The sequence below is a fragment of the Magallana gigas genome, chromosome 6 (assembly GCF_963853765.1).
Source record: "Magallana gigas chromosome 6, xbMagGiga1.1, whole genome shotgun sequence".
Lineage (NCBI taxonomy): Eukaryota > Metazoa > Mollusca > Bivalvia > Ostreida > Ostreidae > Magallana > Magallana gigas.
The window spans coordinates 17,702,163-17,729,371 of NC_088858.1; the positions used below are offsets into that span (position 1 = coordinate 17,702,163).

A 27,209-nucleotide genomic window follows, 5' to 3' on the forward strand; every position below is an offset into this window, starting at 1 on the left:
CATATGTTTCACAGCCAAGTTAAGTTTCTCTGTAGTTTCCTACCCCCTACCCCCCACCGCACCAAAATTGACAATAATTACATATAAGTCATACAAATGTTTACTTTTTTTGTAAGTAAATCTCTAAAGATGTAAATAAGCACTGCAAACAAAGATGTGTGTATTTAATATACTACTACATTACACTTAGCCAGATAAAATGTAATCAGGATGAAGCTACAAGGGGTGAGTGGTGCAAATTTACCAATTTGTCGCCATACACACAGAACACCAAATAAAGAAACTGTGAGTGGTGTGTGGAATGCATAAAAGATGGCAGCAAATTATCTCAAATAATCAGTGCAAAAACCCACAAATTGGCTGTTATTTGTTACATATCCTGCAAAAACATTGATAAAAAATGTTATCGTCCCATAACAAAGCTGATTAAGTTAATGTGTACATATGGTCAACGTACATGTAATTCTAATATACAAGAAGGCGGACGTATCAGGCGGGGATCCAGAAAATTAAATTTCAAAAATGATCGGTTGAATTACATTAAATGCTTTGAAAATTGTTTTAAACTATCGCACGGGTCAGAATGCGTGATAGAAGCTATGTACAGTGTAATTGGAAACTTTCATTTTATATCAATATGTAGTATTACCTATTATAACAAATGAGAGTATAGCACAACTGCCACAAGCAATACATGTCCTTTACCGGCACCACCTCCCTCCCCTTAAAAAATGCCGTTTTATTTGCTAAAATGTGTGTGGTTCAAGATTTTTCTAAAGGACATACCCGATTAGAATTGAAAAAGAGTCGTACGTTTAAAACTAATTTTGTCAAAATTTTTAGATTCATTTGGTTATATTTTGGTCCATTTGGGTAAATATATGCACCAGCGCAGCTCTAATTTATATATAATCAGGCCATAAATTCAAAATATTTTCAAAAATTAATAGCTTTAAATCCAGTGGATGAAAGAAAAGGAAAGCAAGTCGAACTCGATGAGTGCTAATACCTGTGCTGAATGAATGATACAGTAGGATAAGCGCAAAAAAGTCCCGTCTTCTCTTTCCTACCCTATAATTATTGGAATATTAAATCCAATTATTAGAGTCAAATTAAAAATCAAGTACGGATATGTACATGTTTATCAAATTAAAGTAAAACTACTCATAATTTATCTACAGTGCATCGTTATGGAGCTACACAGAAAGTTTTATATTAATTTGCCGAGCCAAATAAAAAAAAAACCTGGAAAACGAAGAGAAAACAAAGTGGGGACAGAATAACTTACAAATTAATTAGGACTATATAGCCCCCCCCCCCTCTTGAAATGTATATACTGAAAACAGATTATTGGCGTACAACATCAGCACACAATTTAAAGAAAATTTCATGGTTTTTTTTAATCATTTTCGCTAGCTAATGTAAGACATCACAAATACCCCAAACCCCCTCACGGAAAAGGAAATGCTAGGTGATGAGAGAGAGAGAGAGAGAGAAAGAGAGAGAGAGTGTCGATGTAAATCACAGGTGCGCTAACACCGTTAAAATTAAAGCTTGCTAGTTGGTCTGCCCTACCCTAGCTACCTCCTCTCTTTTCTCGTTTTAGAGGCTTAATTATTGTCGATATATGCTTGTAACAAATCAAATCAATTTCAAATTCTAAATCAAACTGAATTTGACACTACAAAACTCTCTGTCTGTCTGTCTGTCTGACTCTCTGTCTCTCCCTCTCTCTCTCTCTCTCTCTCTCTCTCTCTCATATCGACAATGGCATTGCCATACCCTACAATACACTATTCTTATCTGGATTTTTGTCTTTGAGGTTGTAAATTATTATATCTTCTATGGTTTAAAACTTTATCATAACCTATATTTTGACATGTCGATTATTTCATTGAGTTTCGTTTCATAGCTGAAACATTTAGATTAAACAGATCTTTCTTCGCGAGCCGATTTTTACACAGTTGGGGCGAATACACTTCGGGTTAAAATTGTTCGGGGGGAAATACATACAGGGCAAACAAAACCACTTAGATTCGCAAAGCCAACAGTGTTATTTCTAATTTAATTGTTTATACTGTGTGGGGTTAATTCATCAATGTTAATTTAACCATTTTATAACCACTATATAAGAGCTATTAAGACATTTATTTGTAGGAAAGAGCATATACGAATGATCTTTATTTAGAACAGTTTGATATTGCTAGGATACAGGTTTCAGATCCATGATTTGATTGGTTAATTTAGATATTGAATCTCGAATTTCGAATCTCGAATCTCGTATTTCGAATCTCGTATTTCGAATCTCGAATCTCGAATGATCCTTCTCGGCTTTCGTAGAAAGGCGTAAAAATAACAACAAAAGATTATTGTAGGCGCATTGTTAAACGAAATCAGCAAAAGAGATTCAGGGTTAGAGAAGTATAAATTTTCCAATATCAAAATTGTCCATTGATTGAGATCGATAGTGTTTTCTTTTTGAATTTAAATTTAAATGGCAAGTATAAATAAGATTTGTGTCCTGTCGATATTTAACACGCCTGTACTTAAAATAATGAAGTTTGATAGACCGATGAGAAAGAACCTTTGCTATGCTAAAATTACTGACACCACAATAATACTTTATATCTCTTTTCTGATTTCCCAGCCGCGCAGCATTTTACAAAAGACATTGCGACAAATACAATGCACGTTAAACTTTTCAACCAGGAGCAATATTCTACGCATTAAACTTACTTTTTTCTATCTTGATCTTTTTTGATATACAAATAAATTGCACACTTATTATAATTTTTTTTTTCATATCGCTATTATACATCATACCACGTCCTCGGGTAAGCTGCATTAGTCTCATGATAAGACATTACATGTTCATTCGATCATTTCGAAAAACAGATAACTCATTGGAAAATATCAGTTGGATAATATATAAAACAGGACACAATGAGCAAAAGGTTTTTCAACAATCGCTTGTACATATATACTTAAACATCGAGAAAAAGTTTGTCATAAGAACAAAAGTTAACAATACAAATAAAAGGACCCTTAAACAAAAATCTTAAACCCTTCAGTAACTTAAAAGCAGGTATATGAATAATAAAACTGTGTATTATTTCCTCATCGGACGGTTAATATATCTTGCACCACAGTTTATTAGCAAAATTATAAAAGCTGTGAACTTAATTGTCTTTGTTGTATTCATAATTTTGAAGACGAAAATTAGTTTTTTGTTATGTAAAAAAAAATCAACAAACAAGCACGCGTTTACAGGTGTTATTTTACGAGAAGCATATAGAATTACTGTATTCCCAATCGGCGCTTATATTCCTTGCTTTTACTGTTTTTACTGTTATTGACAAATGGAATATATTTTCAACGTATTTCGTCAAAATTACTTCATTCAAGCGTCCATAATGACAATGATTTTACATTTAACTCGAAACCTGAGTGTGCTAATGTCAATGATAGATATTAACTGTTTTATCATTGGCCAGGAATATGTTTCTTCCTTGACCCTGTGATATTCATCAAATTCCCGAACTTAATGCCCACGAATATTAATGAAACCACAATAAACAAAAAAAGTGGTTGAAACTTGGGACACCTCCCCAGAGGAATAAACAATCACCGTTTCGCCATTAATCGCCGTCACCGAAAAAACGAGCCCGTCGAGGAGTATTGAAACTCAGTGGACACAAAAGGAATCATATGACTGTTATACTTAATGACCATAATTCCAATTCGGCGGACACCGAGAGGAAAATTTAAAGCAAGGAAAAGTGCTAAATCCACATACATAAATCATTCAGACCCTCTGGTATGAACAAACAAATTGACTTCATTAAAATGAACTATCACCATGTACCCAAAGAGTAATTTTTCTGTTATTTATTTCTAAAACAAAAAATTGTTTAATATTGTTACATTTTAATCTCATTTATTAATTCAAAGTCTTATCACTCTAAAAAGATACTCAAATTATTCCATATTGTTTTCGTCGTTAGGCACAGTACTATGTATGTTTCAGTTTTATAGTGCTGTTGTTTGGGTGGTGTTTGTGTCTACACTAAAACAAACTCTCTATTGGGTAAATGATACAGGTGAGCTTAACATTATTAAAAATACCATCTTCCAACATTTATTCGTATATCATTCGAGGAATGTCAGGCTTCTAACGTTGATCATACATTAAAATAGATCGTTCTTATTTTTCTTTTACCTCTATTTGGTGATATTTGCATGTATTGACAATATATATACAGGTTCAAACCGCATATTGAAGTAATATTCAAGTTCACAACCAAAAATGTCACCTATTCCTTTTATGGCCCCTGACCAATGGCGTATGACGATGTGTTTCCTTCTGCATCTAGCTCTGTCGTATTATTTCCGTCTAATTTATCATAAGATATGAAACGCACAATTGAAACCATATTTGAAGTCAAAAGTTAATTACATACATATAAATGACTTTTTTTTGTAATAATTTCATGATATTTTACATCTTTGTTTAACGGTAATTTTAATGTTTGTGTTTGATAATGTGTGTATGATTATGCTATTTAAGTGAATTTCACATCTTTATCAGAGATCGTGTAGCGTGTGACAGTGTGTCTATGTACCTTTTTTTCATCGAAAGTAAGTATTTTGGTTTACCTAGATGTCATGCCCTGGCCGCGGCGGAGGTGAAGCTCTATTATATCTTTATATAAATGTTGTCTTCTTTATGATTATGTAAATGTAAGTTCTAGAGAAAGAGAAAATATTATTTATTTTCTCACAGATTTTCCTGAACATTTACAACAAGATAAATGTGAGCCAATGCTCACTAACGGTATTCCCGCTGTGAAAAATATACAAAATAAGTATAGTCGCAATTTAGCAGGAAGTTGACTTATGTTGGTAAAACAAATCCCACTATGTGAATACCTAAATAAAGAGAGTGTTAAGTTTCAAGCATCTGCGATGAATAGTTACTAAACGTAATGCGACAGAAATTTATAACAAATTGCTGTAAGGATGCTAGCTTTGAGGATAAATAACAAGTTGCAAGTTATAATCAACTATTGGAGAATATTATGATATATGAGCTCATATAAATCATAGTAATAAGAACTGAAATTGATACTATTTAAAATATCTAAAACAACCTACTGAATACTAACGTATATTTATGCATTCCAATTTCAAAACTGGAGGGATTAACATCTATCATTGTGTATACAGTCATTTCATTCATATCTTTTACAATTCCATGCTATGCTATGGTATGCGATTTTAATGATATGCTACGAAATTTGAATACAATGCTATGAGATTTGTATGCTATGCTATGAGACATTAAAATGAAGGGCATAATTATATGCTATGAGATTTGAACAAAAACGTCTCGATTTAGTTCTACATATTTCGAAGTAAAATGGCAAGAAGCCAAAGTTTATTACTAATCTATGAACATGTGAACATTTATTCTTTCAAATGAAAACATTTAAAACAGGGTTAAAACCATGTTGTATGATAAGCTATGGTATGCTATGGTATGCAATGACGAATGAGATTATATGAGAATGTATGCCATGGTCAGAGATTCCAATGCTATGGTATGAGATTTCAATGCTGTGGTATTAGATTTCAATGCTATGCTTTGCCATGGTGTAAGTTGTAAAAGATATGCTTGAACTGACTGTATATCAAGTTTCCAAAGCGTACTTTCGGCAAGAAAAATCTGTCAATCCTTCGTGGCTATAATTCAACCTATGGTTAATAACGGTTCACTTTGATGAGGTTAATATAACAACATCTTAAATTTCTGTCTCTGAACTATTTTATAATCAAAACGAATCACGAAAATTAACGTTTTGACACAAAACAGGATTAACAATTACCTGATCTTGCAAATTCACAGAGATGTCACATAACTGCAACTGCTTTGAATTTTAAAAACTGTTTTTCATTTTGCGAACTTTAACAAATTAATTCATTGCGGGATTCATGGACATTTATTTCTGATCTGCAACTAAGTCGATCTGAAGCAGTTAGCATTACGAGTGCGTTTGACACTTGTTACAGTGGGAAATTTACTTTGGGCATTAGGAATTCAATCAGATGTTAAAAAATGTATTTTAAAGAACAAGAACCGAAACTACTAAAGAGAACACTTTACCGGATAAATGATTATATACATGTATCAAAATATGACAAGTCCTAATAGATGTATTATTCACGAACGTAATGTGATTAAAACAACTGGGCTATGAGTTTATGCTCTTCTTAGCGTAGAAATATGGTGATAATGCTTAAAGAGTTGAAATTTTGGCTAATGTAAGTTTACCAAATGCTGCCAAAATCCCAGTCAACAATTGTTTTATTATCCTCTTCACTGTGGATGCAAGCAAAATTTTTAGTATCATTTACTTTACACAGCTCTTCGGCTTTATATTTAATTCTGCCAATATTGGACGAATATTACATGTCATTAGCTATGACGCAGCTGTCGAACAATTTTTATGTTTGATCGGTAGACCGGTCATCTTTAATTTTGTTTAACATTTGTTTTGTTTGTACACAATACACCGCAGAATATTCTAAGGGTATAACCAATGCATATGCTGAAACAAATTCTAAAAAAATATTTTATCGTTATGACACTGGTTGTGAAATACAAACGCCTTTTTAAAGGTTCAGTTTATATCAAATCAAGATAGTTGGAGGATAACTATGCTTAAATATTTATTAACTCACTTATTAGGTACTCCACATAAAGTTATCTGCAAAGACTATTTTAAATTACAGTAGTGTTTATTTCATATGTTTGAATGGGGTTACAATTTAGCTGTATCATTTAGGTGCATTACCTTGCATAGATTTACCATGTGATATGGTGATATGATTATCGTTAAGTTTAGTATTTAGAAAAGAAGAGTATCTAATGTACATTATAGAATATATTAGATTTATTTATATATCATTTGGGAACAGCATAGCTCACTGGGTAACAAAGGGGGTTCTTTAAGCTTTATTGAAGTACATTTATTTTCAATAGGGGTGCTTATTATATTATCATTAATGTACAGATGGGTTCATGGCGGAGTCAAAGCAAATGTTCAGTTTATTATTGGAGTTTACCTGGCAATCATTGGGTAAAAAAAATCTAAATTAAATCAAGGTAAAGTTAAAATTCAATTATTGATTTAGGCTCATAAAACTTAATGGGGTTGGGGAGGTTCTTTTGGTATAATTGGTATTGAATGGGGTTCAATGGGAAAAGAGGCTGTAAATGATTCCGATAACCTGCACTTGTATCAGACATTTATCTTGTTAACTTTAAATTAATATGTTTTAATCTTTCTCTATTCATTTTAAAGGCTCTATTCATAACTTTTGGGCATAAAAACTTTATTCCGTACATTGTCATTTGCTTACATCAAAAGTATTGGCTGGAAAACTCAGGATGGTATAAAAGCACTCAAACAAAAGTAAAAAATCAAGGAAAATTTATATTCTGTTTTCTGTTACATGAAAATTGCAAGCTATCTGAGCTCCTGTAAAACATTTATGTAAACACTGTCGGAGACAAAAGGGAAATAATGTTTAATCGCGTCTTTCTGATATACAGTATATTGAAGGACTTTTAAAGTTCCTTATTTCACCTTTTAGTCTACTGCACTTTAGTTTTAACACCGCCATTCCTTCTCAGAATTTAAATTTTGTTTCCTGGATTATGGAAGAAAATTTAACGGCTTATTAGATTCGATATTCTTAAATATTCTATTTAAATGTAAGATGCCCATTTTAGGTAACATATATCTTCCTTTTATATTATATAAAATATAGACGTATACACCTATATATCAATAACCAATTCTAATTTGGGATTTAAAAATCTTCCCAATATTTAAGGCTATACTCATTCATATATATATATATATATATGTATATATATATATATATATATATATATATATATATATATATATATATATATATATATATATATAATGTTTTAGATCATTTTAATGACAATAATAGACAAATGGCCATAAATTGAAAAAGTCCAAATTAAAGTTTCAATATTTTACCTGTAGTTGTCGCCGTAATTGCGCTTTGTTTTCACTTAAGGTAGCTCGCGGGTTTACCTGCTTGTGGGAAAACCTACCTTGTAAATTTGTCAACGTAATCCATGGGTTTCAGAGTTTTATTTCTATATCTTTTTTAGATTCGTCTGCGCGGTAATCGTGTTTCAAATAAAGTGTCATTGATGAAATCAAGCACCGCCATTTTAATGAAATATATACATGTAGTAAAATGCACATTTTAGTCGAAAAACGCATTACAAAACTATGCTCCAAACTTTTAAACGATTAAGACGAAATTAATTATACTCAACACAATAACAGAGAAGAAGATAATTATGAATCAATTCATGAAGTGTTCTCTGCTAATTTTTGGCAAAACAACTTTAAATATTTAAAAGATTTCTCAAAACCTTATATTTTCATTACGACGTTAGCACGAAGTCATCATTTCCTTACGTCTAAGAACCCAAAAATTAAAATGATTTATTGACAAGACGAGCTGATTAGTGGTAGTGATTTTAGAACATGTAAATACTTATTATACATTATTGTGAATGTTATCAAATGCACAAATGCAATTAATCTAAGGCTGTAAAGATACAATAATTGCTATTTTTGTTTTTCTGAAACTTTGAGTCAATCAATGCAAAAACAAATGTGAGGCAACTACCGACATAATAAGTTTGTAAACGTATAAAATAATTAGCTCAAGCCAAAAGAATTGCAAAAATTTGATCGGTATTCAAAATTACGGAAGTTATAATTGTAAAAAAAAAAGCGAAGTTAATGAATACGGTTCAATAAATTTACTTGTCTAATTTAAAACATGATATTAAATAGAATAGTTCCAACGCACACTTATACTTTATAGGACAAAATGTGACAATGTATGTGACATCTTTAAATTTTCAGCACTTGATAATCATTAATGTTTGTATAAATAGTAAAAAACTGTATTTAAGCTTTTAAAATATTTTTTTTATGTTTCTTAATATCTCATTTGTCATTTTACAAAAAATATATGAGTTTACTATGACGGTCAACTCTTTACGTCGATTCCTATTGTGACGTTAAAACAGGTATGGCGTAATTGTGACGTCACTTTTACTCCATAAAAAGTCTCATGTGTAAACAATAGTGACATAGCGACACTGTTAGTGAGTGTAAGATATTTCTAGACATGATCAGAATTTTTACAATTCATATTGACTTTAGATTGCCGCTTCTTCCAAAATTATGCAGTAAAAATTGTTAAATGACATTAGTTAATCTATTCAGTGTTGGCTATATAACGGTGTTTAGGAATAAAACGTGGTGCATTTGTCATAAATCTAAAGGAATATGAAGGAAAAATTCACTGCATGTAATAACATTTATTTTCATTATCAAAAGAAAAAAACAATGAAAACAGGTTTACGATTTAAAACATGAATTACTTAAATTCGAGAATCGTGATTTTAAAAGAAAAATTTTAACAAATAGCTTACTTTAGATTCAAACTTGATTTTCAGAAATTTTTTAATACTTATTAACAATGACTAACCAAACAAAATTACATACAAGATCCTGTTTCATTTACGGAAAAGGGAAATAGTACAATTGTGTACCACCTGTAAAAGGATTCATTACACAATGAATCAACATCTTCTCGACAAAATTAAGTTTAAATCTATGGATACTTGCTTATCTACAATCTTTTAATTTCCTTGTGTAGAAGAATGCACTTGGTAATATTCCCCATTTTTTCCACATGACAAATCATGACGTGCACAGTTTTCGGAAACATAAAATCTACTCGATAGTGTCGTATAGGTTAAACAGTCAGGCAAAAGTAATATAAAATTACTCTTTGGCAATACATTAATTCGATGATTAACAAATTTTTAAGTTGTTTATAAGTGAAATAAAATGACGTTACCTTCACATAGCATTGTCTATTCTGGTGTTTGTATTATTGATAAAACAAAAATTTGAATAAGTCAACTCAGCATGTAAATATAGTAAACTTGTTCATTTTAGTTACATACACCCTAAAATGAAAGTTCCATGAACAAGGTTTTTTTTTCAACAAGTGCAACCACCTGATTAAGGGTATATTTGAATATCTTGATAATGTTTTACAAATATGATAGAAAAGTTGGAAGTTAAACGTTGAATTTACATCTGAAATCTTATGATTTATAATTATTTCAAAACTTATACTTATTCTTTATTTTGCATATCAAATTAATAAATTATTGATTTAAACGAAATGCCAGTCAGCTTTAAATTCAAGCTTGTGTGCCCTATGGCGTTCAATAATATAAGGTGAAGGCACTGCCTCAAGAGAGGAAAGTCTCTAGTAATTAAAAATAAAACCCAAGTACATCCATTTTTTAAAAACATGATGCTGGTTCTAATCCTTTCTCCACAAACAATCAGTAAAAAAATCGTTTCAAGGCTGGAAAACAAAAGGCAATTCTATAACCATAATTGATTAACAGAGACAAACGTAATCATTTTCGATTCATCTTGATACATACAAATCATAAGTAGCCTAAAATAAAAACAATTGGAGATTTCTTTCTTTATTTATTTAAAGTTTAGAGAAGGCTTGTCGACTGCCATGCAAGTTTTTAATAATTTTTGGCAAAGCGTAATGCAAGCCTGGAGCGAAATTATGCAGCATCCTACCACAGCCCCATCAGAAATTCTACGCCAGCCACTATGGCACAATAATGAAATATTAATTAATAGACAACGTGTTTGTAAATCTCACTGGATCAAAAAGTGGATATTCTTTATCAATGATCTTATCAATGACAACGGCAACTTTCAAGACAAATTTAATGTTCATACTAATTTTTAAACTTATAATGGGCTAATATCAGCCATCCAAAAACATTGGAAAGAATTGATAAAGAATGTCCCGAGAGAAGAAATATTTGATTGCAATATTGAAAAATTAAGAAAGGCGCAAAAGGTATCAAAACTTTTTTACCCTATATTTTTATCATCTGTCGCCGAAACCCCTGTAAATATAAAACACAAATGGGAAGAAAGAATGTCTATATATATTGTAGAAAACGAATGGGAGCAATATTTTATGATTCCTCATAATGTCACAATGAACACAAAATTGATAAGTTTCCAATTCCAAATTTTACATAGAATTCTGTGCACTAACTCTCGTTTATTTATATAATATATATCAAAATATTAGATACTGAAATGTGTTCATTTTGCCATGAAACTAAGGAGTCAATAAGTCATCTTTTTTATGGTTGTCTGCATGCACGAAACATTTAGATTACAATACAGGAAAAACTAAAGAACTTGTGCAATATTGATGTGTGTTTTAATGAACAAACAGTAATTTTTGGATGTAAACATGCCATCCCTGTATTGTATAGAGCACTTAATCTATTGATATTGTTAGCAAAAAGGTTTATTTATATTAACAGATGTAAATATATTTTACCCTCTACAAAATCACTGTTCGAATACATTGAATGTTTTAGATATGTTGACATCTACTCTTCCCATTCATTGAACATACGAAAAGAAAATGAGGTCAAGGATAGTTGGCGGATCATCTCAAAAATATTAGTTACTTGAGTTTCAAATTTCATTCATCTTTTTATGTTACGATTGTACATGCATAGTCTGTGAATAAATTATAAAAAACAAAAAAATATTTATTTAAAGTTTTCATTAGAAACAATGTTTTAATGTACTGCTTGAAAAATGAATTGATAATGTTAACACTAAACTTTATTAATGAAAAGAATAATTACCTTAACACGATCAAAATATAATCATTTCTTTTGAAGCTGACATGAATTCATAAAAGCATTTGCAATGGGTCACCGTTTTAGTTTTGATCGCTCCACAACTGCCACAGGTGTATATATACCGGTCGAGAAAGTTAGGGTCGATTGCTTACCGATTCAGCATGTTCCACGGATATTTAAATGCATAAATACACATTGCAATAACATGTTTGTAAAAAAACAAAGGAAACTATATACAATATTGTATTATATTGTAGATCCCGGCCACACTACATAAAACATTGTCAATATATACAGTAAAACTTTGAAAGTCACAACGTAGCATCAACAACATCCCGTTTTTCTAAACGGCTATGCTTTCACTGTACTATCAAATACAGTGTGTGGTTTGCGCATGTACGTTGATTAAGCTGTGCCTCAGAAGGAAACTTTCAACATTGATCGAGGTTTTTGAAATATGTTTGCCTTTCTTATAGAGTTTTGTTTCGTCTTTCATTATACATTCCTTACCAGTGCAGTGAATGTCATACTACTTTTCAAAACGTGTTTCAACAAATCTTTCCGTTTAATTGTTGTAACATGGTCGGATGAATGAAATATCTAAATGTGGGGAAGCATGATAGGGTTATCAGCCTCATACAAGGGATGTGAAGCGATGAACGTTACAATAGACATCGAAAACTAATTTAGCGGTAGTCGGAGATTAAAGGGAAATAATGCGTATTTATGAAATCTTGTTTACTTTAAGTATTAAAGTACGAAAACTGATTACAATAATGTTAGTAAATAAACTGTCATAAAAACAGCAACAACAACAACAACACCCCCCCCCCCAAAAAAAAACCAAACAAACAAGAGGCCCAGGGGCCACATCGCTCACCTGAGCAACAATTGCCTTAATTCTGATCAAATTAGCATTACAGTATCAAAATATCTTGACAACTAAGTACAGTAGATCTTGCTAAAAAAAATTTGAAAATCTGCAAATTTTTATCGACCTCTTTTTTTTGGGTAAATACCAAGCCCCTTTTGTTGTTGTACCTGTAAGAAATTTTTTCTCTATTCCTATATAACGCCCCCCCCCCCCCCCGATTTCACGGCCCTACATTTCTCTAGCTGGAATCATGGTTTCATCAAACCTAAATCTGCATAGCCTGTGCTTTCACACTATATACTGCATTTTAGACCGAAAACTTTCCCAGAATATTTTTAAAGAGTTTCTCTATATATTCCTATGTAAAAATTTAAACGGCCATCACGGCCCCGCCCTACCACTAGGGACTGTGATTGTGCAAACTTGAATTTACACTACCCGAGGATGCCTCTACACAAGTTTCAGCTTTTCTGGCCAAAAAGTCTTTAAAAAGAAGATTTTTAAAGATTTTCTCTATATATTGCTATGTAAAAACTCATCCCCCATTGTGGCCTTACCCTACCCCCGGGGACCATTATTTGAACAAACTTGAATTTACACTATCTGAGGATGCTTCCACTCAAATTTGAGCTTTCCTGGCCTAATAGTTTTTGAGAAGAAGAATTTTAAAGATTTTCTCTATATATTCCTATGTAAAACTTGATTCCCCAATTGTGGCCCTACCCTACCCCCGGGGACTATGATTTGAAGAAACTTGAATTTTAAACTACCTGAGGATGCTTCCACTTTAATTTGAGCTTTTCTGGTTTAATAGTTTTTGAGAAGAAGATTTTCAAAGATTTTCTCTATATATTCCTATGTAAAACTTGAACCCCAATTGTGGCCCCATCCTACCCCCGGGGACCATGATTTGAACAAACTTGAATCTACACTATCTGAGGATGCTCCAATTTAAATTTGAGCTTTTCTGGCCTGATAGTTTTTGAGAAGAAGATTTTAAAAAAATATCTCTATATATTCCTATGTAAAACTTCATCCCCCGTTTGTGGCCCTACCCTTCCCCCGAGGAGCATGATTTGAACAAACTTGAATCTACACTACCTGGGGATGCTTTCCCTCAAATTTGAGCTTTTTTGGCCTGGTAGTTTTTGAGAAGAAGATTTTTAAAGATTGTCTATATATATTCCTATGTAAAACTTGATCCCCAAATTGTGGCCCCACCCTACCCCCGGGATCTATGATTTGAACAAACTTGAATCTACACTACCTGAGGATGCTTCCACTCAAATTTGAGCTTTCCTGGTCTAATATATAGTTTTTGAGAAGAAGATTTTTAAAGATTTTCTCTTTATATTCCAATGTAAAACTTGATCCCCCTCTTGTAGCCCCTCCCTTCCCATGGGGGCCATGATTTGAACAAACTTGAATCTACACTATCTGAGGATGCTTCCATTTTAATTTGAGCTTTTCTGGTCTGATAGATTTTGAGAAGAAGAGTTTTAATGATTTTCTCTATATATTCCTATGTAAAACATGATCCCCCTATTGTGGCCCTACCCTACCCCCGAGGAGCATGATTTGAATAAACTTGAATATAAACTACCTGAGGATAACTCTCTCATCAAGAAATAACAAAAATACCCAATTTTCACAGCATTTATACACAACACAGCTTGATTTACATGTATGCATACTCTGTATGTGGAAACTTAGACATAGTCCCTCTTCAGTACACAAAAACAAAGCATTCTTTGGAATTATAATAATTCTATTAATCGTCCACAATACAAAAAAATATTAAGCAAGTGTTTCCAGTTAAACGCACTATCTATATAAAAAAGCAAGGACAATTAAAGTTAAATATATCCATTTGTAATAAATTACGAAGTGTTTTATACAAGCTAATAAGAGTTAATGCAGCTGCACTTTATTTATATATATATATATATATATATATATATATATATATATATATATATATATATATATATATATATATATATATATATATATATATATATATATATATATATATATATATAATTGAAGTTTAATAATAATGATAGTTAAATACTAAAAACATTTTCCACACTAATAGCAGAGAGTAATATTGTAAAGAAGTATTAGCTACTCGTTGTTTGTTTAGCAGTTTATAAGGTATACACTTTTCTAACCCATTTACATTTAGAGTAAATTAGGTAGCCATTCAAATTTCAATTTATATAAACATGCTTAAAACATGTCTTCCAAAGGCAGATATATTTCCATTTTATAATAGCAGGTAATAATTATTAGAGACAAGAAGACAATTTTTGAAATTCCGGCCCAACTTTTGCCCCGATTATTGAAGTGTCAATGATACCTTTATCTCTATATTTGGCATAAGAGATATGTAAACCACCGAACATTGTAAAATAAAGATATATATATAAAACTGAATTTCATTTAAATGCTGTTACATATATTAAAGAAAAGTAGCGTTGATGCATTCAGTTTCTACACAAGGCCAATAACAAGAACAACTGGTAACACATGACGACTGTGACAATCAATGTTTCTCGGAGTAGTAATAGAAATCATCGGAGGGTGCGGAGTTGAAGGTTTTCCCAATGTCAGCTGTCATGTCACGGAAAGATGGGCGTTGTTTTGGCTTCATTTTCCAGCATTGCTTCATTATGTTGTAATAGCTAAATAAATAAAATATGTATACTAGAATATTATTTTATAAACGCAGAAACTGGAGAGACATTGTTAATGTGAATGTAATAACAAACTCACAAATCATTAGCAAATTCGGGTTTATCCATTCTATATCCGTTTCGTAGATAAGCCTGTACATCTCTGCTCCGAGTACCTGGGTAAGGAACTTCTCCTACAAAAAATAAGACGTTATTAGTTCAAATCAAACAAACTCATATCATATAAAAAAGAAATGATTATAAACATCTAGAGCATACCAAAACTAAATATCTCCCATAGGACTACTCCAAAAGACCAGACATCGCTTTTTGGTGTGGCATGTTTCATCGTTACCAAGCACTCTGGAGCTGTCCATTTGACAGGTATACGACTCTAAACAAATAATTAAGGTATGTATAAGATTTATATCACAAAATGCAAATACTGTTCTTGTCTATCATAATAACAATGAAATCGCCGGTCGCAAGAAAGATATGACGGAATAAAAATAGCTGGATTTTCAATTCAAAAAGACCAAAGTCTAATAGATATCTAAGGATATTATTTATTTTTGTAGTATTCATACCTTATCTTCCTTGGTATCACCATCATCATCTTTGTTTTCACCTTCAGCCTCCTGTTGTTGGGGACAAAATCCGTAAATTTTAGGCTCTAGTTCACTGGTAAGAAGAACATTCCTAGCTGCCAATCTCCTGTGTACCAGCTTGAAATATAGAATATTTTTTAATTTTACTGACATCTCGAAGGATTCTGTCGGATAATCATTATTATCACACTTTGTCGATACACTTTTCCCCACATGTGCATATCTTAAATATTTGTGTTGTACTTTCACTAAATAATCAAGAATCATTGTGAATCGTACAACTTACCTTTCTACTTTCTAAATGCAGCATTCCTTTACATATTCCGTAGCATATTCTGCAAAGCTGTTCCGATGTTTCTTCATTCGCTGTATTCTTTTGTTGTTGTAACCAAGAGTTGAGCTGGCCAACCTCACAAAATTCAAGAACCATGTATGGCCCAACTGTAAAACGGAACATCAAAATTTATGACTTCAATCAGAACTACTACATTTGTAAAGAGTGAAATTACAAACAATTTGTATTTAGTCGTTATTGGTTTCATAATAAAAGTACATTAAAATTATCTCATGGTTTAAGTTTTTCAGTAATAAACATGATGAAATATTGAAAAAATAATAACTTACGAGTTTCGTCATCAAGCACTGCTCCCATGAAATGTAAAATGTTCGGATGTTCTCCAACTTTTGAAGCATAGAAATTTATCTTTGCTCGCATACTCATTCGATCTTCTTCAGAGGCTCCAGCTTAAAAAACATGTTTAACGTTGTTTGTTACTGATTTTTGACATAATTTCTTTTTATCAACATTAAGTTAAAATGAATAATTATAAAATACCTACATTTCAAAACTTTCGCCACAAATGCATTCCTTCCAGAATCACTCTTTTTTGGTTGATATCTTATTTTATATATATCTGCAAACTTGCCACTTGTAAAAAGGGACTCGAGTACAATACATACATGTGGGATGACCCAGTCATCTGATTTATTCACCTCCATTTGACCATAAAGGTATATATCATCTTGATCCTCATATGGTACCTGAAATAGCGTAAACTTTTACACGACTGTGGACATCTCGACTGATTGCATTTGAAGTTTGTCTTATTAATCTAGAATTAGTTGTATGGGATCAACTGATCAAACGAAAGTAATTACTAAAACTAATTAAAAAAGGGCTTCATTATGTAGGCGTTAATTGTTTATGTTTTGAGAGTAAAATCTAAATCACCGTAGTATTGTGAGTCTCTATTCACACATAACGAGCTGATATTTGTTGTTGATATTGTGACACTTTGTTGTTGATATTGTGACACATTGTTGTTGATAGTGTTGCACATCTATAGAGTAAGGACTCAATACTCACATAGCAAGCTGATATTTGTTTTTGATATTGCGATACATTGTTGTTGATATTGTGACACATTGTTGATATTGTGACACATCTATAGAACAGGACTCTATACTCACATAACGAGCTGATATTTGTTGTTGAATCCTGTCCCCTACAACAGTCATCCTTCTCTGTATCCCTTGTTTGGCCACTGACAGCCGCCCTGTCCTCCACATTATTACTCCAGCAATAATGATCGCCAGTAGGAAAATCATCACTGAATACATGTAACAACATAAGTTAATTGTTTTTATTTGAATCTAAAATGTATCATCATCATCATCATCATCAGTTATACTTATCTTGATTTTTTATCTCAAATGTTATTGAATTACAAGGTCTTGAATGATTTAGATTTAGTGTACTTTGCTCTTTAATAATCTTGATGATAAAAATAATACACTATCATAACTTTGGCATTCCATATGATATCTGCCATTACGTCTTAAAAGACTACGTATACCATCTGCAAAACTGCGCGTATCTGAGCTGCCTTTTTGTTGTTTCATTTTGTGACTGATTAGTACATATGAACTTGTAATATTTGAATTTTTATCGAAAATCAAATTAATTTAATATAAACGGGAAAAAATAAAATTCCCCATAAAAACACAAAACAAAACAAAACAATCTGCAACTATAATAATTTAAAACCTAATGCAACCTTTCAGATTCGCTTTGTTTCTGTTTACTAAAAATATGCAGACAGTACGTGACAGGACTGAGTGCATATACTTACTAGTTTTAGTTTTGTTCTGATAGATTTACAATTCAAAGAATATATCGTACCTGTGGATATTCCGGCTATGCCACCTGCAGTCAAAGCAGCCGGTGCTTCTATTGTATGGAAAGTTAAAAATATCGGGTCACTTTTCTGATCGCCATATTCTGTGACAAATGACAAATTATATGTCGTTTCCGCTTCCAGTCCGTTCAAGTCAAAATGATCTGAGTCCTTGTCTACAAGCCGCAAAAACCTTTTCCCGTCTTTGGATACACCAGATACCGTAATTCGTGACCTTTCGTAGCAGGTTGGTGAAACGGTCCACCTCAGTCGAACGGCGTTAGAGTACGTTGTTTCAACATGCAGGTTCGTTGGTCCAGAGTCTATTAGAATAAAATAGTTTTAAATTTTATAGTGTTTCTTGTTTGTTACCAATTACCTTCTTTTTTGAAAATTACATACATTCATCGATTCCGTTAAGGGATCCAAGGTCGGTAATCTGAAATAGAGAATAAATTTGATTTCTTATTATTTATAGTGACTTCTTAGACAAATTAAGTCTTTATTTTGGACAGATTGGTACATGTTAAACAAAATCTACTGACCATATAACTCTTTTGAGTTGATACCAACGCTCTGTTGTAAACAATCAGCTCCAAATTGACAAATTCGTTTTTGAATGCGTCTTTAGAAACCACCATCCAGCAATTGTCGACCTCCAGATAATGACTGTAGTAGAAATGGTCCCCCATTTTGTCTGTGTACCCTTCAGTCAAAGGAAGTGCTACCTGTAATTAGAGTGCCGTATTATTATACCTATATAACTCTATCCAGTTATTAATGTGTTCTGTTGGTGCTTCAAAATTAAATTACTGCTTGTGTCAAATATATTATACATTGTTTACGTTGAAAAGTGAAAGAACAAACAAAATCATACGTTGGATTTATTTCCCGGAATGAAATCAGTTTTGAACACAGCGCCTGTGTTGTTAGACGTAAACCTATACTTAATTCCATAAATGCCACTATCAGTATCACGAGTGTCGACAATTAATCTAAAAAGAAAAGTGTTGAAAATTATCTATTAAAACGTTTGCAATTATAATTTTAACGGAATTAGTCGAATTTATTTCAAATAGTACACACAGTACTTACCGACTTGAAAAAGGAAGTGTTGAGTTTTCGATATTCTTTATAAATGTGATTTCTCCAAGGTTATCGGGGGGCGTTTCGTCAAAATAGACTTTCATCATATCAATTTTTTCATTGCCTAAAATGTCGATAGCTTTCACCCACACATTGAGAGAGTCGCCATTACTTCTGATGGCATCAAATGATGCCGTTTGAGACATAAAGTTATCTGTAGGAACTTTCCAATCATCAGGTGGATCATTGCCTTGATTTGAATGACGAAACGTATATTGAAATTTAACTACTCCATGTGCATTTGTTATTCCTTTAAGCGTTCTCATGCCGTCTTTGTCTTCTAAATTATCCGGGACAGCTTTGTAAAAATTAGCATCAGAATTAAAGTACTTGTACGGTGAAACCGGGCTTAATAACTTGTTGCTTTCAAGAAAATCGTTCCGGAAATGACTCTTCCATGAAACAGAGATTGGATTTGTTAGGTTATTTTGCCATTTGTAACTCGTTTCTTCCGCAGCACTAGTTGCAACCATTGGTGACGAGTCGTCTGTTGTTATTGAAGACTGTGTATCGTACAAAACAAGTGTTCTAGCATATTGTGAATTGTTGGCTCTATCAACTACATTCAAAATATACGAATACATTCCGGGTTTAGCAGGAGTACGGGTATAATTCCGCGAAGATTTCTCAAACGTGAATATGTTCAGTGGTTTCCACAACTCTATTTCACTTAAATTTCGATTATTGTTTGGGTTTACCCGTAGAAAGAACTCTTCAATTTGGTATTTGCCAATTCCAGATAGAACATCATCCCAACCATCCCAAGTAAACTCTATTGCACTCTATAACAACAATCACATGCGAATACAAACAAAAAAGTATATTTTAGTTATATAACTATCATTGTACAATCACGCATTTCTGAGTAAATATTTTTAAAAATAAAAATTGTATGATTGTGTTAAAAAAATGAATTCTAAGTTTAATGCCTTATCCAATTGCCCAAACAATAATTGTTTATATATACATGTATGTACATTTATATGATAAAGCCTCGACGTAAAAAAAATTACGCGAGAACATTTTTATGCAAAGATTTCTAAAATTGACTTTACTGGAAATATTGTTTTCCTTATTACATGTAACTTGTTTTTAATCAAAACGAGCAATAACATTAATTTACTATTGTGTGTTATTATGAAATAATAATAAGAATAATAAATGATTATAAAATTGTTGATGCATACATTTTGACAAGAATATTGTAAATTATATTCATGATAAATACGTATATGCACATTATATTTGACAAAATACCTTTGTGACATCTTTGGTGACATTGAAAGCTATTGATGTACATGGAACATCGTCCAACCGACAGTGTACTGGTTTTCTAAAGTCGAAGCGAAACATCATCGACTTTTCCGCAGTCTGTCCGATGAACGGGTCAACGACTGTAGATGACTCTGTCTTTAATTTTCTAAACCCGCCATTCACGGCAATAACGGTCAGCGTCAAACTAGAATAAAATCAGGCACAGTAACTCTACAGAACTTGGCATGAATTCTATAACTGATACACGTGAACTATTACAATAGATGTTTATAATCGCTTAAGAAAAACATCAATTATCAATTCTATGTAATAATGATCAATATTTAATTAAATATTATATATTAATTTTGTTTTCCCGAGGATTATCAAGTGAGAGATTTATTCACAAAAAGCAATGATCTTTGCAAATCCCTGTAAAAGTGGTAAGGCCTTGCATTTCGTCCATTTTAACACAATCAAACCCTTCAAAACTCTCACGTTTCACCTTTTAAATAGTCTTTAGAAATTTTCGCTGCACTTTTGTTGACTTTCCTTGTTTTGTTCGTATTAAATTCTGTTAACTTCAAAGAGGTTTTGGCGGCGCAGCCGTTATATGGGCTCCAGACACAACAAAGTGACATTATTTCAAAGGGAATCTTTACTAAATAAAAAGAACCTAAACGGAACGCGGTTTCTGTAGAAAATAATATGAAATGTCGAGATAAGTAATGCGAAACGTCGGCCATATTGCCGAATGTAAATTCTCACCACCCGGACACAGAAATATATATGGAGTCCCGTGCCATGTTTAAACAAATTGTAACATTTTAGTTCAAGAGAAAACAATGATTCCTACATAGAATTGATTTTAAATTGTACTGTACATGTTTCTAATACTTACTTATCTCCGTCCTCCAACAGTCTGTCAAAGTTTTCGTTGCTTATATTACAAGCGTATACACTCGTGTTTGGGGCTAAAGATCCGGGTTGATTTGAACAATCGTAAAACGAACTATTTAAACTTATAAATGGGTTGTTTGGATCTGTAAATCAAATTATAAAGTATTATTAAAAATAATATCCTAATAACATGACCAAACAATTTTTTTGCAAGAAATTATTTATAAAATTAATGTATTAGCAACTTTTGAAGTCCATATACACATCCTCTCTTCTCTGTTATGCCTCAAGGGTGTGTTTATTTCTAAACGTTTTTATTCTAACAGAAAACCAAAAAAAGATATAATCGAACCTCTTCTATCAACCTTATGCAGATCTAACCGCATTCTCCCTTCAACTATCCCAAGTGTATAGTTTTCAACATAGGCTGGTAGGTCATATTCCATTTCAGGAACATACATTGCAGTAAAATCTGCATTAATGTAGTTGTAGTCTTTGTCGCTCAGCCACAATTCGTCAACTTTTGTTGAATTTGGTTCTGAAGAGTCCGTCATAAACCTATAAAGTTCTTCTTTATCACCAGTCCTCTCTATATTAGCCAGAAATGCAGTGGCTTTTGTGATAATTGGGGTGTTATTGCTATCCACTGAAACATCCATCATAAGGATAGAGTAAAATATAGTATAAAATGGAAAGTAAGTACACGTGTTTTCATATTTTCTATACATTTTCATAATGTTTACATAGAAAATGTTCTTCCGTTTAAATTTACATAGATACCTGAATGCAGAATCGAATATTATTGATCATGTTTAATCTTTCTTGGTTTTGTTTTTCCATACACGATAAAAACCCATTAATTTAAATATATTTTGATTTAATAAGTGTGACAACTTTTTCAAAGCATCATTACAAAATTCCTTTGGCCTTTTGCAAATGTCATAAACCTTCGTTTTAAATCTTTTCAGACAAAGTTACATAGATATCTAGAACGTACTGAAATTAAAAAAAATCTTAACTTACACGTTTTACATCGATTACGTCCTGTTTCTCCTGTGAATCCATCACTACACTGACAGCTGATTGTGTCAGAGCAATTTCCAGGAAAGCATGGCGAATGGTGGGCGCAGAGCGCTGTTGATTTCAAAACATGTGAATGCATATTATACAATTCGTTGAAAAAATACATGAGAACATATCACAGGCGCTTCTTTCTATAATAAAAGTTAACCCTGTAGTCAAATAATAACACAAGGTTAATAACTCGAATCCCATGAAGTACCCCCCCCCCCCTTCTATGAATTGCAATCATTTTGGCTTTCAATATAAAAGAAGTGGACAAGTGTTTGACACCATTCTCTTTAATGACAATTAACGACAATATATGGCATGCTTGTCTACATTTACTTCTATATGATTAAGCATCGTCCAATCATTACTCGCCGACAGGAAAGACTTTATACCACGAACATATATGTACTGGTCTCGGGAAAAATGCAGAAATCGATATCAAATTGTTTTTAAAAAAGATACTCTGTTTTGAAATATATGTATTGCAAGCATCAAACATGGTGATCATCAACCAAATAATAAATATGAAAACTACACATTATTGAAGAGATTTTTAGCCTTTAACAAACCCCATTGTGATACGTAATAAAATGACGTGCACATATTCAGCCCGAAACCAGTACATACGTACTAGTAGATGATTTTGGTGTGAAACGACTTTTTCAGTCGGCGAGCAATGTTTGGACGCTGTTTATGCATGCAGAGAAAAGTAAATAAATGCAAGCAAAAAAAATAAAGGCTCCCCACTTTTGACACAGCAAAGATTTTTTCTTAAATTTACATTAAAAAAAGTAAATTATCAAGGAGTTCCCTCCTACTTTTTTGAGACCAAGTGAAAAATTGAACTAAAAATAAGAAAATGTGAAATACGCTCTCCCTCCCCCCTGGATAAGGATTTTTATGACTTTGTAAATTTGCCTTTTTGAGGTTTTTATTTGCTTGTCAAGATTTTTTGGACGAGCCTGCCCGCCCCCCCCCCCCCCCCCCCACATCCGTTTCGATGCTACGTGCCTGGTAAGTAGATTCTATTGCTTCGTCTGAAAGCGAAAAATGATTGCTATTCATGGAAGGGGGTACTCCAGGGAATTCAGAATTAGATACCTTGTTTTATTATTATCGTATTCGGTGAACTTTTATTACAGAAACAAGCACCTGTCGAACAATCTGCAGTTCTAGATTGTATAAAGGGAAATTTATGAAAGGAAATGACTTCAGTAAATGTTATGATATAGTGTTCTGTTATTGTAAAACGAGAAAGACTGCATGATAAATCAAGAGGATTGGCACATACACCACTCCTGTCAACACCTCAACTATTGAAGAAGCATCAAGCATCGCCTCACGCCACTGTCGGGTTGGTATAAGGTAACCAATTTTCTATTAATCTAATATCATACAATGAGATAGGCTGCATGGCAAAGACCTCGGTATTTTAAAAATTGCGTCTTGCAGATGTTTTTATTAGAGATTAAAAATTTTAAAATGGGAATTTATACACCTAAATATTTCTTCACATATCCCTGGTTTTTTTTAGTTGGGAATTAAAATAATAAATGAAACTTTGTTTCACAGTGTATAGATATCCATTGTATGAGTACTGTTTTATCTTTTGTACAAACCCGTTTCGATCTTTACAGAATGACCTGATTTTTAATTTTATTATTTAAAAAGCATATCATTTGTGAAAATTAAAACAAAAAGAACATACTCAAATACTTACGATCTTGACAACGATCACCTATGAAGGTCTGCTTACAGGAACATTTTCCGGGTGATACACATGTTCCGCCGTTCCTGCATTCGGGGGTACAAATTGCTGAAACAGAACATTCAGTTGTAAACTATTTTCTTATACATTTCTATATGATTCCGAAAAGTATGGTTTAATAACGAAAAATAGAAGTTAAAATTGCACAAAAATCAAATAAACACAATTCAAAGTAGGTTTCGAAATCATCATAATACGATGTATCCCTTTTTTGCCTTTTATAATTCATTGGTATGATTTGTATTTTTTTTCTTCTTAAAATGGTATATTGTGTACTCAAGAAACTATTTCATAGAATTAATTATACAAACGTCTCGTACAATTTTATTTGTTGTTATTTATTTTATTTTATTTTTGTTGTACTACTGTTCTTCCTAGTAATACTTTATGTATTGTGTAAAAAATTAATAAAAAGCTAGTTTAAAGTTTACAATAGAAAATCTTGCCAATTGTTTGTCTCAACCAGTAATTCACGTGTGTTAATTGCTTTTTTTTTTAGCTTGAAATTTATCAAGCTGTACTGAATATTTTTAATACAATTCTGTTGTTAACTTGAAATTACATGTACTTCAATTTGTGAATGAACTGAAGGAGGGAGCAAAAAAGCGTTGACAACAATTATGATAATGATTTTAATTGTGGACAAGACAGCTTTAAATCCAGATACTTTTTGACCAACCCTTGTCGAATTAGATCGTAGAAGGCGGAGTTAAAAGAGAGAGAGAAAGAGAGAGAGAGAGAGAGAGAGAGCTAAGGGGTGAGAGCCAAGGGGTGAAGAATAACAAATCATCATTAGTTATAAACAGGCAAATAAATACCCTGCATGTACTGATGAATATATTACAGTGTTTTCACGTAAGATTGGTCGTTGACAACAATTTCTACATATAGGGGTGACGTAATGTCAAAAGTAGCCAAAACAAAATATTGGCGTGTTGCATAAAATGTAGTTCAAAGTGCAGATATTTATTTTCATTGCACGATTTATTAATTCCTCGCTCTCTGACTGGCTGATTTCCAACATTCTAGAAGAAAAAAAAACGTTATATTCACCTGCACGTGACATAGGAAATCAATTTAGCATCTGATTTCCTGTATAATAATACTGGACTAAAAATAGATCTTTCATTGAAATTCGTGTCTCCCAATTTTTTCGGCTATGGCTTCAAACTAAAATCTTCGCTTGATACATGTAACACTCAATTTGATATCCGTATCAATTCGTAGGTGAATCAAATAATAAAACCATTATTGTACTTCTTTAATCAATACGTTGATTTAGCTACCACCGAAGTAGAATATTAACATCGCCTGCGATATTGTACTTCTCGGGTAGCTTAATCATCGTACTGAATAAAAAAACATTAATTGTATCATTTAAAAAATAAAAAGAAATTTGATGCTTATCGCGCCATTATTTAAAATAGCAGACTCTGTTATATTTCAGATGGTTAAACAATGCTGTATTTATTTTTCTAGTTTTTAATTATCCTTTATTGAGCCTCTATTGTACCCTTGATTACATGTAAATGTGTATATTCACCCAAGTTTAGGTTTTGGGTCGATCTCCTTGGACGTGTCAAATCTAGCTGAACTATCTTTATAAATTAAAAATGGTAACAGAAAGGAGCAATTTCTCTGGTTTAATTTTTGAATAACTTTATGACAGCTTCTCGGGCTCCGAATGGAGAGGTTAATGACGGCCTGATGTAATCTTGTATTCCTACCGTTCCTAGCTAGAAGTGTGTGTTTCGACGACTTTGGAGATCAGTCTATGAATTTTTTTGGTGTTATTTCTAATGAACATAATTGTGAAAACGTTACTTTTGATATTGTATTTGTTACATTCTGGAGGATTGTTAAGCCTTAATTTTTGGTCACCGTGCAACAGACTCCATAGTCCGAAAATTTGACGTTTTTACGATTTAAATATTTTACTTGCCATGAATATTTCCGACTACATGCTCATTTAACTTCTAACTTTGAGCTTTTAAAGTTTTGTGTCGTCCCAGCACCTACCATAACACACCCTTCCATTCCCATAACTATAACAATGATCCATTAAATCTCTCTCTCTTTCTCTCTCTCTTTTCAAGTCCCGAGCTCAACTCCGCCTGATTCGATCTGATTGGACAAAGTTTAGTCAAAACATCACGTTTAATCTTTTCTGGGGTTAAAGCCTATAAAAAGCTTCTACGTAGTTCACTTTAATAAACAGAACCGTGTAACTTTTTTTTAATTACTCAATAATATATGTTTTCATTCCTTTGTAAGTTCATGTCCGTCCAAACCAAAAAGATGCAACCGTCAAACCAGTGTGACGTCAAAAATATCACCTTTTGACCCGTTAAAGTTGACATGGAAATAAACTGTTTAACTTTTCATTAAGTTCAGATAGGGAGACTATTTGCAAATTTTAAATATTTGTCATGAAAAGTAACATCTTACGTGTTTGGCACTGGGAACCTTTGAATTGACCTGATGGGCATGAGCATGTACTTGGTGGATATGCACATGTTCCACCGTTCAGGCATGGAGGGTTACAAACAGCTAAAGAAAATACATATCATAGTGTGACATTTCATGTATTTTGTCACCGATTAGAAATTCATTTCATTATACATTATTAAATATTGTGCAATGAAAATTGCAAAGACTCCCTACGTTGATTGCAGTATGGACCCGTGTAATGATTTGAACACTGGCAATAATTCGGGCTGCTGCAATATCCTCCATTTTGACATCGAGGGTAACAGACAGCTGTAAAATAACAGTTCTTTCTTGATTAGTATCATTGATAATATTTTGAATATTTTGTTTTCTAAACTTATCACGATCACGTTTAAACATAATATTTCTTGTTTAATTTGAACTTATTTGATTGT

The 27,209-nt window shown here is 32.3% G+C and overlaps 1 protein-coding gene across 2 annotated transcripts in view; it reads right to left on the reverse strand.

The window, feature by feature from the left end:
• LOC117688892 (uncharacterized) overlaps positions 1-27,209 on the reverse strand; it is a 65,004-nt gene that overhangs the window by 31,437 nt on the left and 6,358 nt on the right. The window contains exons 6-25 of one of the 2 annotated variants that reach the window (XM_066088059.1): positions 26,989-27,084; positions 26,773-26,874; positions 24,277-24,372; positions 22,509-22,619; positions 21,838-22,131; positions 21,487-21,628; positions 20,589-20,790; positions 19,281-20,113; positions 19,063-19,180; positions 18,731-18,913; positions 18,588-18,624; positions 18,191-18,508; positions 17,479-17,618; positions 16,848-17,049; positions 16,633-16,752; positions 16,295-16,449; positions 15,988-16,125; positions 15,680-15,794; positions 15,501-15,594; positions 14,365-15,409 (exon numbers count right to left, since the gene is read on the reverse strand). In XM_066088059.1, the coding sequence (XP_065944131.1) occupies positions 15,271-15,409; positions 15,501-15,594; positions 15,680-15,794; positions 15,988-16,125; positions 16,295-16,449; positions 16,633-16,752; positions 16,848-17,049; positions 17,479-17,618; positions 18,191-18,508; positions 18,588-18,624; positions 18,731-18,913; positions 19,063-19,180; positions 19,281-20,113; positions 20,589-20,790; positions 21,487-21,628; positions 21,838-22,131; positions 22,509-22,619; positions 24,277-24,372; positions 26,773-26,874; positions 26,989-27,084 (3,635 nt within the window). In that variant the 3' untranslated portion in view covers positions 14,365-15,270. Of the gene's footprint in view, positions 1-14,364; positions 15,410-15,500; positions 15,595-15,679; positions 15,795-15,987; positions 16,126-16,294; positions 16,450-16,632; positions 16,753-16,847; positions 17,050-17,478; positions 17,619-18,190; positions 18,509-18,587; positions 18,625-18,730; positions 18,914-19,062; positions 19,181-19,280; positions 20,114-20,588; positions 20,791-21,486; positions 21,629-21,837; positions 22,132-22,508; positions 22,620-24,276; positions 24,373-26,772; positions 26,875-26,988; positions 27,085-27,209 lie in introns of those variants that run through there. The other variant, XM_066088060.1, reaches the window with a different exon arrangement.